The sequence below is a fragment of the Corythoichthys intestinalis genome, chromosome 14 (genome assembly GCF_030265065.1).
Source record: "Corythoichthys intestinalis isolate RoL2023-P3 chromosome 14, ASM3026506v1, whole genome shotgun sequence".
Taxonomy (NCBI): domain Eukaryota; kingdom Metazoa; phylum Chordata; class Actinopteri; order Syngnathiformes; family Syngnathidae; genus Corythoichthys; species Corythoichthys intestinalis.
In genome coordinates this window covers 7,201,666-7,218,021 of record NC_080408.1, presented here as the reverse complement: position 1 = coordinate 7,218,021, position 16,356 = coordinate 7,201,666, and the positions used below count along the sequence as shown (strand labels likewise).

Sequence of the window (16,356 nt, the reverse complement as noted above, 5' to 3'; positions counted from 1 at the left end):
ATTCAGGTCCCATATTATTTGAATAAAAAAAATATATTAGCAGCTAAAACCACATCTTTTTCAGGGTTGCCAATAATTATGGAGGGCACTGTAATATAACAAACGTTAGGTTTAGCCAATATATAATATTTTGGAACAATGTGCACTTACAAATACTCACATGCATATGTGTTTACTCCCGATAAACTATATGTCTCAATGCACCATTGCATTTTGTTATCTACTAAATGCACCTGTAAAAGTTAGATAGTAATAATAAAATATATATTTATTTTTTTAAATTTGTCAGGACAGATGTTATTATATTCTAGTATTTTTTGTATTAAAAATACATTGCTGATAATTGTTTTTCCATGTCACTCAAATATGTATCTGTCTATATTACGGCCTGTTTTAAACTTTAGACAGATATGAAATAACATCGCAGTTGTGTAGTTATGAAATTTCATCCTCTATTCTGGTATGCTCACGTGCTATTCCTGAAGTCGCCATGACGTAATCATATCACGTGACGTCAAGATGAAGTCAATTTGCGCATGCGCATTGTTGTTTCGCATCAACTCTCGCAGCTCGTTTAGCAATGGCTGCAGCCAGGAAAAAGCCTCCCGGCTCCGCGTCTCCCCTTTGGACAACATTCCAGACGTTGTGGCAGGAAAAACATTTAATCCTCTTCAAGACCGAGTATACCTTTTTAGTGGTTTCCGTCTTGTGGCTCTTAGAAATCGGGATCAATGTATGGGTCATTCATAAAGTGTCGTGTAAGTAGCTAGGGGCTAGTTAGCATGCTATGGCGCCGTGCCCTTTTTGCGGACGTATGGGAATGCTACAAGGCTAGCCTTAGCTTGTACACGAAGACACCCACCTGTCAAATGGAATTTACAGTCGACGCATGGCATACTTCATTACTGCGCTTGTGTTGTGTGCTTCAAATTTAGACATTTTTATTATTATTAGTTTTTAATTATCTAATAACGATTACGAAGTGTCATGTTCATTTAGTTTGGTCTTCCTAACTTTTATTGAGTCGAGATGCATGCTTTAAATTGGAAAAATGAATGGAAAATAAGTATAAGAAATTAAATCTTGTCTCGATTTGCAGTAATCACAAATGTATATATTCACTGTAAACTGGGTGGATTTAGTCATGATTCTATTGTATGAATAGCAACAATTGAACATAATTGTTTATTTGTACTTTCTGGCATCAATTCAGATTTCCTATGTGGGTCACTAGACGTGATGAAAAAATAGAATTCTTGATTAATAAATAATTTGCTCTTACAAAATCTCCAAAACTAAATCCTCCCCATTATTGTTTGTCTCTTGCACCTTTTTACATCAGAATTAAGCAACTATGTGAATGTTTACACAATTCACATTTAACAAGCGCACCAAAAAATCTCATCTCACCTACTTTTAAAGATTAAAAATCATTATCTCAAGCAGTCAATAGGGAATTCGAAGAGATTTGTTGCAACAATCAATGAAAAGCAAGAAAAAAAACTATATAGACTTGCTCCTAGGTCACCATAGGTTGTTTATATACCTGTATAGAAATTAATAATGGACTCTTCCTGCTACAAAAAAAGTTGAGTTTTTATATTATTGGCCAATAACAGCATTTTTAAATGATATCAGATAATATCGACATCGGTTTTTCATTATCGGTTTTGGGCTAATAATCATGTTGCCTTCAAAGTTGATGTCGATGCCTACTGCCTTTATACAACGGCTGGTCACAGCTTAGCACAGCAGTTATGCCTTTTGACCATTAGATCTCTCCAAATTAAGTTGCTTGGGATGGTGAACAGACCATTTGTATTCCAGTTGCTAAAATTAAATGAACAATAAATGACTGAAAAATAATGGATTACAAATATATAAATATGAATTAGCCATATGCTAAGTCCACGACCGCATATATTGGTAACAGTTTGATATCGGTATTGTTTTTTTGAGTTTGACAACTTTAGGCTATCGGTTAAAAAGTAATTATCAGACATTAATGAAAACTTTTTTCCCCCCAACAAAACAAGAGGCCAATTCCTGCCAGTGTTTCTTTTTTTTTTTTACTTGCTACTGACCAAATTTATTTATTTATTTATTTATTTTACTTGCTATGTGCACTCAACACGAATCTTTTTTTTCCACTGACGGAAAGAGGCACCAGCAAGTTAAAAAAAAAAATCCACTGAAGGGCTTGTTTTGTTAAAAAAAAAAAAAGTTTTCATATTTATTTTTTTGTGGCGGGAATGGGCTTCCATACTTGTCATACACCTGTGAACACCAGACAATTGGACACGAGTCACAGGAACTTGGACCAAGTCACAAATTCGATGACTCGCAGCTCGACTCGGACTTGAGAAACAAAAGCGCAGACTCGGACTTGACTCACTTGAGCTGGGAGAGTCTGAGACCCGAGACCCCACATGACTTGTGAGGCAATGACTCGAGACTCGACAAGTTGACTCCAAAAACGCAAATCGGTTCTCACCTGCCAGTGATCCGCTTGGAACACCTTAATGCTGGTTTATTCCCTGCTTTTTTTTTTTTTACATTGACAGTAAGATTTCTCTCCAAGATAAACATGACTCCTTTGTGGGTGGGCAAGGGAACAATGGTGAAAGCCTTCACTAACCTCGAGACTCTACTCGACATAACTGACTTGACATAACCTCGTGACTCGACTCGACATAATCTCTCGATATAACCTTGTGACTCGACATAACCTCGTGACGCGACTCGACATAACTTCGTGACTCCTTATAGTCTTGTGACTTGTCTTGACATAAGCTCATGACTCAACATAATGTGACTTGACTTAATCTTTTGACTCGACATAACCTTCAGACTGGACTTGACACGACATGCCCACAACTGGTAAAAATCGGGGCTTAGTTGTGACTCGGATCATAGTGACTCATGTAATTGTCTGGTGAACACCCAAAACAAGTCTTGTATTGAGGATTGTTCTGATCATGTTTTTTTGCTCCCGATCCGATCCGGATCGTTTTAGTTTGAGTATCTGCCGATGCCGATATTTCCCGATACGATTACTTTTTTTTTTGCTCCCAATTCTATTCCAATCATTCCCGATAATTTTTCCTGATCATATACATTTTGGCAATGCATTAAGAAAAAAATGAATAAAACTCGGACGAACATATCCATTCAACATACAGTACAGTACTGTATTTGTTTATTATGACAATGAATCCTCAAGATGGCATTTACATTATTAACATTCTTTCTGTGAGAGGGATCCACGGATAGAAAGACTTGTAATTCTTAAAGGATAAATATGACTTTGTATATTGTGACTAAATATTGCCATCTAGTGTATTTGTTGAGCTTTCAGTAAATGATACTGTAGCCATTTAACTTCTGCCCAAATGCATGATGGGAAGTGCAACCATGACTGTGCGTAGTGGCACCAATTGATATATCTTCTCTGCGTTGGGAAATAACATAGGGTGTTAAGAAAAAGATCAACTACTACCTTTCTTCCCACATTGCTTCCCACGATATTTCTAATTGTTGAGAGAGGGATTGTAAGGCTTTACCCTATTAAAAAAAGGTTCCAAAGACAGCTAAAATTCACTCTACTAATTTTACGCTGCCTTTTAGCTCTATATATCGGTAAAACGGCGCCATTATAGATTGAACGCGACAATGCGTGAGTGGGTCGTGCAGCGCAAGCGTTAATTGCGTTAAATATTTTAACGTGATTAATTTTTTAAAAATTAATTACCGCCGTTAACGCGATAAATTTGATAGCCCTACTTTAAGCCAAAACTAAAGACTCTGGATGAGTGTAAGACATTTTAGCTGTAACGTTAAATACAATTAGAAAACGATTTAATTAAATAATATATGCATATTAAAAAAAGGCATGTCCGATATTTTTTGCCGATTCCGATACTTTGAAAATGACGTGATCGGGGGACATCTTTACTTGTATTCTTTTCTTTCTAATTATAAAGAGACTGTGGACACCCTTTGCTGTTAGACATGTATCAAGTAGTTTCTACTGTATTCTACAGACACTGAGATTGACTGGAAGGCCTATATGGATGAAGTGGAGGGAGTCATCAATGGAACTTATGACTACACTCAGCTTAAAGGAGACACTGGCCCCTTGGTGTAAGTCCTCCTGAATTGTAAGTTACAAAACAATGCAGCATTGAAAATCTACTTCCTCTGTTATTGCAGGTATCCGGCCGGTTTTGTGTATATCTTTACCGCTCTTTACTACATCACCAGCTCTGGGGCCAACATCCGTCTGGGCCAATACATTTTTGCTATGTTCTACCTCATCACCTTGCTCTTAGTCTTCAGAATATACTGCCGCACCAAAAAGGTAAGCTTGCATAAATTGTTGGCAGTCAATTTTGGGCAGGGGTGAAAGTGGGCCAGAACAGTCAGGAACACAGTTCAGGTATAAGATTCAGGGCCGGAACGCAGTTCCGGTATAAGATTCAGGGCCGGAATGCTGTTCCGGTACACGGTGCTTTGATTCCAAAAATATGATGGCAACTGTCAAAACGCTATGTAAAAAAAATAAATAAATAATGCTAAGCTGCCACACATGCATTTCATCTCCAAGAAGAAAACAATCTACATACATAAGATTTACATACACAAGTATTAACAACAAGCATAATAAAGTGCTTATGTCTCGTAATCTGTTTCCACCGATATTTATTATTTATTTTATTCCACGGACGGCATGGAGGTTTCCCCAGCTGCTGCAGTTATCTGAGTCTGACGATGACGAGTCACGTCAATGTACGAATGCACGCAGCAAAGCAAAACGCCTGGACTCATTTATCCGTTCAATTGGCTGACATACTGACGTGATCAGCCGAGATAGTTAGCTCTGATTGGTTCAAATGTGCATGTTTTCTGGAACAGCAAAAAAAGTTTGTTGAATTGATGCGACAAAAAAAAGGCCAATGGAACAGAAAATGGATCAAATCTATAAGAGCAAGGAAAAAGTTGAGGAGGCTCATTTATATTTAGTTTTATTTGCTCTGAAAGCTGTCAATGTGCACTTTGGACTTATATTTGTTCATTTACTTTAGGCTACTTATTCATTTCCTTATGATTTAAAATTTTTCTGGCCAATTTTTGGGCGAGCTTCTAAATATATTCCATTTCACTCTGCATAATATGAGTCATTTGTACTTATTTTTCTGAATATATGTCACTGTAAGCAAAAGCAAATGTTTACATTAACTTCAATTTTAATATACATCCTATGTTCTTAAGAAGTTAAAATTGAAATTTGGCATTTAGTATGTGAGGAAATGAGGGAAAATAAAAATTAGGAGATGGACGCTGGGTTTATTGCTGTTTTTGTTAACTTTTATTTTGCAAATCATTGAAAAAATACAATTTTAAATGACAAACACTTTTTGTATGTGTTATAGAAATAACTGTGGCAAAACAGTTTTCTTTGCATTTCAGTAGTTTTTAGGAGGTTTGACCCCCCCACCCCCCAAATGAAAATAAATTAATAAACTAAATTTCTGGCTCCGTGGCTACCTTCACGTTGGGGAGTTCCGGCAAGAAATTCTAGCCACTTTCACCCCTGATTTTGGGGCATTTCCTGTCAATGATCATTATGTTATTATATTAACAGTGATGATGACAAAAATGTTCTTTTTTTTGGAATATTTTCCTAGGTTCCTCCTTACGTCTTTTTCTTCATGTGTTGTGCCTCCTATCGGATCCACTCTATCTTCGTACTGCGTTTGTTTAATGATCCTGTGGCAATGATGTTGCTTTTTGCAGCGGTGAACCTTTTTATCGACGGCCGCTGGTCCCTGGGCTGTTGCATTTACAGGCAAGTGTGGGCTCCTTAAATGCGTTTACCTGCTTTTTTCCGAAATTTCCAGGTTCGCGGTCAATCAGTAACAGGCACACTTTTGCAAAATAGACAATGTTTATTAATTAGAAAATGCAGAATAAATGAGATTTATTGATTGCAATCCCACAAGAGCAAGCAAACAAGTATCAAAAACAAGCATAACAAATGGCAACGATGACGCTAGATTTGAGTTTGTCAATCCCAGAATCCCCGCGAAACCGTTATAGCACAACCAGGTGTTCCTTTAGCAATGAAAATCACTTACCTTGACAAATGAGCGGGAGCCAACGCTCCGGTAAGGCGGTGAAGGAACAAAGCCAGGCGATCCGTACGTGACCCGCTGGCGGACTTCCTTCGTCGCCTTACCGGAGTGTGTTGGCTCCCCGCTCACTTGTCACGGTAAGCGATTTTCATTGCTAAGGGACATTCCGTTTTGCTATAACGGTAACGCGGGGATTCTGAGGTTGACAAACTCAAATCTAGCGTCATCGTTGACATTTGTTGATACTTGTTTGCTTGCTCTTGTGGGATTTTAATCAATAAATCTCATTTATTCTGCATTTTCTAATCAATTAACATTGTCTATTTTGCAAAAGTGTTCCTGTTACTGGTTCACCGCGAACCTGGAAATTTCGGAAAACACCTGCCAACGAGCATGAGAGTATTTTCAATTTACAATCCAGTCTTCCTCTCTTTCTGACAGTTTAGCAGTGTCTGTGAAAATGAACGTGCTCCTCTTTGCCCCGGGACTACTCTTCCTCCTGTTGTCTGAGTTTGGTTTAATCAAGACATTACCAAAACTTGGTATATGTGCGAGCATACAGGTAAATAATATACGCTCCGTTACACTAAATATTAGGGGTGTGACAATATATCGAAAAGGTGATATATCGCGATACTTTGTAGCCCAACAGGTTGCTAGCAAAATCTTCTATTAGAATAGTGTCTACGTTATCTCACTGTCTGTCATTGACGGCGCTAAACATTCAATTCATATTAACTAGATTGAACGCCTAGTCAATGGTACTGAAACCAGAGCATTCAGTCTTTCTTCCGGATTTACAGGTCACTTTCTATGCATTTTGGGGTATTTACATGTTACTTCCTGTTGATTTTGAGTCACTTTCTATTCATTTGGGGACATTTTTGAGTCACTTCCTTTTCAGTAACCCAAATTCAACAAGAAGTGACCCGTAAATGCCCCAAAATTAACTCATAACATTGTCTGCCACTGACGGCCGTAGACGTCCAATCCGTTTGAAGTGGGAAGGATGGCAGCGAATGAACGTTCATTAGTAATACACTAGTAATCAGTGTTGTTTTCATCAACCATGACAACTAAAACATTTCATCAACGAACACTTTTTTTCATGATGATGACGAGACCGTAACGAGCTAAAAACGTGTTTTGGGACGAATGCCACTTTTCATTTGAGGAGAACGAGACGAAAATGCACAATAGTTTCCAATAGGGTTGTTCCGATCATGTTTTTTTGCTCCCGATCCGATTGCTAATTTTTTGCTCCGATTCAATTCCAATCATTCCCGATAATTTTTCCCGATCATATACATTTTGGCAATGCATTAAGAAAAAAATGAACAAAACTCGGATGAATATATACATTCAACATACAGTACATAAGTACTGTATTTGTTTATCATGACAATAAATCCTCAAGATGGCATTTAGATTATTAACATTCTTTCTGTGAGAGGGATCCACGGAAAGACTTGTAATTCTTAAAGGAGAAATGTGACTTTGTATATTGTGACTAAATATTGCCATCTAGTGTATTTCTTGAGCTTTCAGTAAATGATACTGTAGCCATTTAACTGTTCTGCCCAAATGCATGATGGGAAGTGCAACCATGACTGTGCGTAGTGGCACCAATTGATATATCTTCTCTGCGTTGGGAAGTAACATAGGGTGTTAAGGAAAAGATCAACCACTACCGGTCTTCCCCACATTGCTTCCCACGCAGAGGTTGTGCTAGACTTTTAGATTTTATTTTAAAAAAATACTATATATTAGGCCTGAACGATATATCGTTTAAACATCGCCATCGCGATGTGCGCATGTGCAATAGTCCCATCGCAAGGACGTGCGATAGTTTTTTAATTTCATTTTTTTTAATCCACAAACGTTTGTTTTGAGGAAGGAGAGGGGAAAAAAAGCGCACAGCTTCTCTTTCTCTCCAGCAAGTCATCGGCTCCTCCCCCTCCCCCTGCAACAGCGGAGTGGAGGGAGGAGGGGCCGAACAGCAGAGCGGAGGGAGGAGGGCCCGTTCTCAAAGTGAAAGCAAGCAATCAACACGTTGGAGGAGCAAGGAAGACTGTATCCAAAAGGAGTTTTGGAAGTATTTTGGCAAGAACAAGACTATAAGGGACAAAAAACAGCCCTGTCGACAGTGCCTCGCCATGGTTGCCTCAACAAGAAGTAATCTGTCAAACATGTGGGACCATTTAAAACGCAGGTATCTATGCATTCCTGCTACGAGCTCCCCATCAGAGGCTTTTTAGCACAGGTGGGAACATTGTTACGTGCCAACGTTATTGTCTCAAGCCTGCTATAGTGGATAAACTAATAGTCTTGGCCAAAAACCTATGAGACCCAGTTGAGAATTGCTGAGCAAGGAAGGTGGACGATATGCAGACAAATACATAACACAGCTGAAGGAATGTCTTTTCTTCTTTTAATGTGACAGCTATCAGGAAGGCAGGAAATTTGGGAGTTAAAATGGTTCTGTTATTCATCACAGTTATTTGCAGTTATTCAGTTCAATTATTTACAAGTTCAATTGAGTTTGTTTCTTTTATATTTAAATTTATTGTAAACCGTATTTTTCAAATAACTATATATAGTACAGCTGCACATAAAGTTTTGATACTTAATATTTTTGTTGAAATATTTTTACAACTTTGTTGCCGTTTTGCAGTTTTATATTGTTATATTTTGTGTAAACAACTCAGGGGACTAATGCACTTGCACTTTTATTAGTCAGATTTAATATTTAAGTTCAAATATGTTGACAACTTTGTTGTTTAACTGAGGTTTTTATGTATTGTTATAGTTTGTGAACTCTTTTGTCATATTTAATATTTTTGTTCAAATATGTTGACAACTTTGTTGTTTTACTGAGGTTTTTATTTATTGTTATAGTTTGTGAACAACTCTTTTATTTGTCATATTTAATATTTTTGTTCAAATATGTTGACAACTTTGTTGTTATTTTACAGAAGTTTTTGTTATATTTTGTCAAAAACTAAGGGGACTAATGCACCTGCTCTTTTATTTATTTATCATTTAATGTATTTGCTGCTGTTGAAGTGTAAAATATTGTATTCAATAAATGATCTATTTTGTGCAGACATGACTTCCTGGATACCTTCATACAGAAATCTTCATCATTAACAAATTAGACGGTATTATATGAATACACTGTGGTCACGGTGTGTTATGTAAAGTATTTCCAAACAGCTATTCAAGTCATTTAGTGAAAATTTCTTTAAAAAAGATAGATCTTTTTTTTTTTAATATCGCAATATAATATCGCAATATATTGCAAACCTAAAAAAAATCGCGACAATAGTTTTTTCCAATATCGTTCAGGCCTACTATATATATATATATATATATATATATATATATATTTCTTACCTAAAAATGCCATTACGCTTGATAACACACATCACTTAAAAATTTTTTCCTACGTGTTTCAATTGAATTTCCATTTGTGTCAAGCCATTTTAAGTTCTAGTTAAGTTTTAAGTTAGTCTAAACTGTAAGTCCTGATAGGATTTTGAGTTTTTGCAGTGTTCAATATAAATGTATTGTAACATATCAGGTTATAATATGGCGGGATATTTGCATGCGTTCCTGAAGGCACCACGTGCCGTGCGGGGGTGAGGGAGGTGTGGGAGACCGAGAGACGTGCCTTCCTGTTGTTGTTGCCGTTCCACAAGTTGCCAAAAAATAAATAATTGCAACCTAACGAAGCGTGTGACTTTTTGTCAACGTTACAGTATGATACCTGCTGTATTGGAGCACATTAGGGGCCAGTGCTACTTGGTGTTTTTTATCCAGCAATGACTACTGAGCTAAAATTGACAGTTAGCGTTATCATATTTTCCTTTTACACCCTCATCACTCTACAGCGCTATGTTTCACAGATGAAATAAAGCCTGTATGTAAGACACGTTAGCCTCGCATAGACAGTGGTCTTAATAGAAACCTAGCCCTCCGCAGGGCTAACGTTACGTATGTGAGCGAGTGACAGGAACGGTAATCTTATTTATTAGCGCTAAGAAGTGTACTGCTTTAAGATGGCGGCTGTTTACTAACACCGCTGACTCTGTCATTTCGCATCTAGTTCAACATACATGTGATATCTATGAGACGCATCAGATGCTACCGGGTACCGCCGTAGCATCATGCAGGCTAGTTTTTAGCAACGTCGGCGTAGTTTGTAGCGACTGTCGGCTGCAGAAAGGTTTTTTAATATTTTTTTATTGCTTCTACCTCTATGCACGCGACATCAGCGCGTTGTCCCACATTAAAAGTAGTCCTGGCAAAATGTGATGCTTAGAGCTGGCAAAGTTAAACGATTCCTCGAGGTGAATAAAATTACTCGGATCAGTTTTTAAACTCGAGTTACTCGAGTTGCTCAAGTATTCGTTATAGCTCTAAAACCATTACAACGCCACTCTAATTAAACGAATACTCGAAGCAGCCAAATTTGATTCAAAGCTTTTTTCTAATCGAATTACTCGAGCTAATCAATTAATTGTTGCAGCACTAGGTCCCACCCATACTGTACTTATTATTACCCATCATCTTTTCTAACCAGTGCCATTTTTAGCTCTTGTTAGGTCTGCCTTTCCTCCTGGAGAATCCCGTCGGCTACATGAGTCGGGCTTTCGATCTGGGGCGACAGTTCATGTTCAAGTGGACGGTCAACTGGCGCTTCCTGCCCGAGTGGCTCTTTTTGAACCGCTACTTCCACTTCCTACTGCTGGTGGCTCACCTGCTGAGCCTGCTGCTTTTCGCCCTCCGTCGCTGGAAGAGGTGAGACATACTCGTTTAGAGTGTATTTTCAAGTAATGGTGGTAATTTTACATGGTTTAGTCCATGAGTTATTCAGTATCTGTTTACGTATTTGTTTTATTTGCAATTATGAGAACTGTACTTTCAATTGTTTGAAAAAAATGGACTATTTTTCTTCTTAGGTCTGGAGAAAGCCCACTTGAACTCTTAAAGGAGCCTAGCAAGAGGAAAGTCCCTTCACAGAAAAACACTGTCAACCATATCCTTCATAAGAAACTGAGTCTGAACAATTTATCCCTCATAAGCAACAGAGGCTGAACAATTTGCACGAACTGCTAACCTTTGCACAACCTTACCTTAATCGTCACATGATTGGGTTGGTGAGATAAAAAGGTGATTCTGATGTAGTGTCAGCAAAGTATAACACATCATGTATTTCGCCCGTGTTTTTCTGTCACACCACATGGTTCTTCTCATACCCCCGCTCCATTCTTCATAGTTTGTATATATGGCACTCAGTGGAAAATATTTGGACATTTTATCCATAGCCCTTAACAGCCAATCACAGATCGTGCTCATCTTGTTCACCTCCAACTTTATCGGCCTGTGCTTCAGTCGGTCATTGCATTATCAGTTTTATGTTTGGTACTTCCACACGTTGCCCTACCTGCTGTGGGGTGGAGGTATTAAAAAGATGGCCCATCTGCTCAGGTAAGAAACATCAAAATAATTCAACACAGCGTGAAGTTGATTCCCTATGAAATGCAAATTTAAATCAAAATTTTGTCAACCGTTTGTGCTTCTATCGTTTTTGAGATATCGAGATTGCACCATTTTTTAGAGGATTGGAATCTGGTGAAAAGGATCGGGTTTTTAATTGGAAAATATATTATGTTTTTCGGTTTCATCCTCTTACAGCACCTAACTGTCCAGTACAGCTTGCGTTCAGTACTTAAAGTTAACGATGATTGACAGGTTAGTAGCTTTGATCTTGCCAGAGAAGCTTGGTAGCTCTACGATCAAAGGCGCAAATGTGCATAATAGAGCTGAAACGAGTACTCGAGCAACTCGAGTAACTCGAGTTTAAAAACTGATCCGAGTAATTTTATTCACCTCGAGTAATCGTTTATTTTGACAGCTCTAAGCATCACGTTTTGCTTGGACTACTTTTAATGCGGGACAACGTGCTGTCACGTGCGGAGAGGAAGAAGGAAAAAAAAAAAACTTACTGCAGCCGACAGCCGCCACAAACGACGCCGAGGTTGCTAAATACTAGCCAGCACGATGCTACGTTGGTACAGGTAGCGTCTGATGCGTCTCATAGAGATCACATGTATGTTGAACTTGATGCGAAATGACAGACTCGGCCGCGTCTGGGCAGCATTAGTAAACAGCCGCCATCTTAAAGCAGTAGAGCGCTAAGCGCTAATAAAGAGCGCTAAGCGCTAATAAATAAGATTAACGTTACTGTCGCTACTAGCTCAAGTAACGTTAGCCCTGCGGAGGGCTAGGTTTCAATTAATTATGACCACTGTCGATGCGTGGCTAACGTGCCTTACATACAGGCTTTAACATAACATAGCATTGTGGAGTGATGAGGGTGTAAAATAAAAACTTGATCATGCTAACTATCAATTTTAGCTCAGTAGTCATTGCTGGATAAAACACCAAGTAGCACTGGTCCCTAATGTGCTCCAATACAGCCTGTATCATACATTTATTTTGAACACTGCAAAAACTCAAAATCTTATCAGGACTTACAGTTTAGACTAACTTAAAACTTAACTAGAACTTAAAAATGGCTTGACACAAAGAGAAATTCAATTGAAACACGTGGGAAAAAATCCTAACGTTTAAGTGATGTGTGTTATCAAGCGTAACGGCATTTTTAGGTAAGATATATATATATATATATATGTATATATATATATATTTTTTTTAATAAGATCTAAGTTTTTTGAGTGAAAGCAGTGAATTAGTCTTTTTTTTTTTTTATTCTAGTTACATCTGAGATGCAATTGTTGGCTGTTTTCAACAATGTACATCGAAAATAAAGACATTGATTGACTGAAAATGGTTCAAGATTAAATGAAATGTCTTGTTTTCTCATGTATATTTATAATTGCTCTTCACCTAAAAATATATTTGTTTTATCCGATTACTCGATTAATCGATAGAATTTTCAGTCGATTACTCGATTACTATAATATTCGATAGCTGCAGCCCTAGTGCATAACAGAAAGCACTCAAGTGTCATTGCAACCGACAGTCTGTGTACTGTGAAAGTGAATGAGCATGTGTTCCAAACTGTGTCACATGATGGATGAAGTGAATTGTTATGACCACAAGGTGGCAGCAACGTACTGTAAAATGTTAACTTGCTCTGAACACTGGCGACTCTAGCCAGCACAATATTTGTTTTTTTTTAAAATTATATATAGCATAAAATAAAAACCCGATCCTTTTCACCCGATTCCAGTCAGATGATCAGATCAGGACATCCATGTGTGATATCTATAAAACTGTAGCAGAGCAAACCAAAAGTTATAAAGTTTTTACAAGACAAATGACAGGTAATATTTCAGGGTCGAGTAGGAGTGAAGGGGGGGTCAGTTTAACTCTTGATGACCTAAAAATAAATAAACTGTAATAATTGTCAACTGTCAAACTGTGCGAGCACAAATGTAGCAAAAACAAACTGCACTAATTTGGGTCCATTTTGCAGTAAATGGGCAGGCTACGAATGACGTCATCATTCAAAATGAATATCTCTATCTATAAGACGTCCTCAATACAAATTAAAAGCAGAATATCAAAAACGAGGGCAGCACAAACAAAACTTTAAAGCACAAACCGGCAAGTAGCTCAAGTTTGACATTTTGATTTAAATTTGTGTCTGAAGGGGGGGGGGGGGGGGGCAACTTCACGGAGGTAACAAAATGTGCTGTAACACAATGCTGCTTGGCTTTTTTAGGGTCCTCATCCTTGGTCTCGTTGAGCTTTCATGGAACACTTATCCTTCGACGTGCAGTAGTTCTGTAGCTCTCCACGTGTGTCACCTCATCATTCTCCTCAGTCTGTGGTTGGCCCCTCCTGCTACAACTGTAACGCAAAGAAAAGCACCAGCCAAGGACAAATGCCAATGAGGCACATTACAAATAGAGGTGTACCTGTCAGTGCATCTTCTCACCGAGCGCACAGAGAATTGCGAAGGGGTCGACTTTTGTAGGAGGGTCTTCAAAGAGCCGTTGTTTACCTGTTAAGTGTCGAAAGCTATCAAGGTGTCGACCATCATGCAGGTATGTAGAAATACATGGATTCTCAGGTTTCATTCTTCAACTATTGATAGAAAGCGGGGGATGCATTTTGAAATTTGTCACCCTTTGTGCTATCACGATACCATATGACCTCATTAGTCATCGAATTGATGAAAAATGAATGGCCTTTTTAAGAACTCATTAGGAAAAACAGTGAAATACATCACGTGTAATAAGAAAACGTGTCATTTTGTGGAAATGTTGTAATGGCAAAAAATACAAAGTATGAGTCAAACATCAGGTTCAGTTTTTACTCATTTGGTAGAACTTCAACCTGCATCTTATTCTGATAGTCTTCGAGAGACATCGAGAACGAAAGTGGTATTTGGTGTGTGGCGAAATTGATTTGGCCATGTTTCATCATTTTGGTATGTGGCAAAATGGATTTGGCATGTGACATTCTTTTTTCTATGTGGCATTTTTTTTGGGTATGTAGCAAAATGGATTTTGGCATGTGGCAGTTTTTTGGGTATGTAGCAAAATAGATTTTGGCATGTGGCATTTTTTTGGTATGTGGCATTTTTTTGGGTATGTAGTTAAATGTATTTTGGCATGCGGCTTTTTTTTGCCATGTCGCAAAATGTATTTTGGCATGTGGCATTTTTTTTGCCATGTGGCATTTTTTGGGGTATGAAGCAAAATTGATTTTGGCATGTGGCATTTTTTTGCCATGTGGCAAAATGGATTTTGGCATGTGGCAATTTTTTGGTATATGACATTTTTGCAGGCCATGCACATCCCAAATTTTCCATTCATTTTAAATGACAGAAATGCATTTGTGGCTGTGATTTTTGACCATACACTTTACATTGCAGCGCATTGACATTCAAGTGGCACCCAAATAAGGCTCTGCCACATACCAAAATCCATTTTACCAAATACCAAAAAAATGCCACATGCCAAAGTCCATTTTACCACATCCCAAAAAAATGCCGCATGCCAAAATTCATTTTGCCACATACCAAAAAAATTGCTACATGCCAAAATCCATTTTGCCACATACCAAAAAAATGCCACATGCCAAAATACATTTTGTCACATGGCCAAAAAAATGCTACATGGCAAAATCAGTTTTGCCACATACCACTTTTTGTTCTCGACTCTGCTGCTTCTTTTTGAAACAGTTGCAGTAGGTCAAGGTGGAAACAATTACTGAATGTAGCAAGTAGTAATCCGGCGATTTAATAGTATCACATAGCAATAACCGAAACATGTCACATTTTATAATAAAGTATACAAAAATAATCACTTTTGTGTCTTTTTTTCATGTTGACACTACAACAAAGAGTCCAGGTATCTAATGTTGGGAGTATATCTTCCCCAAAATGTATTATATGACTAAAGAGTTGGCAAATTATAAGGACATTCAATGTGGGTAAGGCATTTATGTGATTTGCATACAAGCATAATAATCTTAACACTGTGCCATTGACCATGATAGACGTCCAATCGTGTCTTTTCATCCTTTGCTGTGAAGGATCTGGTTGAAGTGGCTTGTTAGAGGGAAGTCTGGGCTTCCCTGCTAAAGCTGCAACCCCTGTGACACAACCCCGGATTAGGCGGAAGATAATGGATGGTGGAAGCATATCTGTAACCTTTTGGGCTAAAAAGTATCAAGATATGGCGGAAAACACAGACAAGACTGAAAATGCTGTTTCTTCTCTTGCACTCCTCTTTAAAAGAAATGTATTTTAAGCCAAAACAACTGTTGTGTTTGACAGAACTATATGTCTATATGCTGCCATAACAGATTCATGGCGCGTTAAGCACCCGGACTATTTTTAATTTGTCCGTTTTACCCTGAAAACCCCCGTTTACAGACGTCGCACAACCGCTTTTGTTTCAACCCAGCCATAAAACGAAGGTAATTAATTATATTATTCAAAATGTCGTTTTTAGCTTAGAATCATTGAGGCCTCATATTTCGTTTATAGAAAAAAAATAATAATAAAAAAATATTCACATATTTTAAGCTTTTAAACAAATTATGTCACAATAAAAACAATGGCATCTGTAAAAAAAAGTCTACCTAAAAAAATATCTACTTCGTAACTATCACTTTATTGTATTTTTTTTGTTACTGTCGCATTTTCTGTGATATGTTAGATGATAGATGATCGATC

At 37.8% G+C, this 16,356-nt stretch overlaps 1 protein-coding gene across 2 annotated transcripts; it reads left to right on the top strand.

Moving 5' to 3' along the window:
• The first annotated feature begins 554 nt into the window (after positions 1-554).
• Positions 555-15,596, top strand: alg3 (ALG3 alpha-1,3- mannosyltransferase). Of its 2 annotated transcripts, none has more exons than XM_057858382.1 (9): positions 555-681; positions 4,044-4,143; positions 4,213-4,360; positions 5,688-5,848; positions 6,576-6,696; positions 10,732-10,937; positions 11,099-11,176; positions 11,484-11,627; positions 13,891-15,596. In XM_057858382.1, the coding sequence occupies exons 2-9, from the start codon at positions 4,070-4,072 to the stop codon at positions 14,060-14,062; spliced, it is 1,104 nt and encodes a 367-aa protein (XP_057714365.1). In that variant the 5' UTR covers positions 555-681; positions 4,044-4,069; the 3' UTR covers positions 14,063-15,596. The 2 variants fall into 2 exon arrangements, with proteins under 2 accessions (XP_057714365.1, XP_057714364.1); XM_057858381.1 differs by having other exon boundaries at positions 561-758; positions 13,891-15,594.
• Positions 15,597-16,356: the final 760 nt, after the last annotated feature.

Coding starts and splice junctions, on each gene's coding strand:
- alg3 (XM_057858381.1), top strand. CDS start 581: ATGGCTGCAGCCAGGAAAAAGCCTCCCGGCTCCGCGTCTCCCCTTTGG. Junction 4,361..5,687: donor TATACTGCCGCACCAAAAAG/GTAAGCTTGCAT, acceptor ATATTTTCCTAG/GTTCCTCCTTACGTCTTTTT. Junction 6,697..10,731: donor GTATATGTGCGAGCATACAG/GTAAATAATATA, acceptor TGCCATTTTTAG/CTCTTGTTAGGTCTGCCTTT.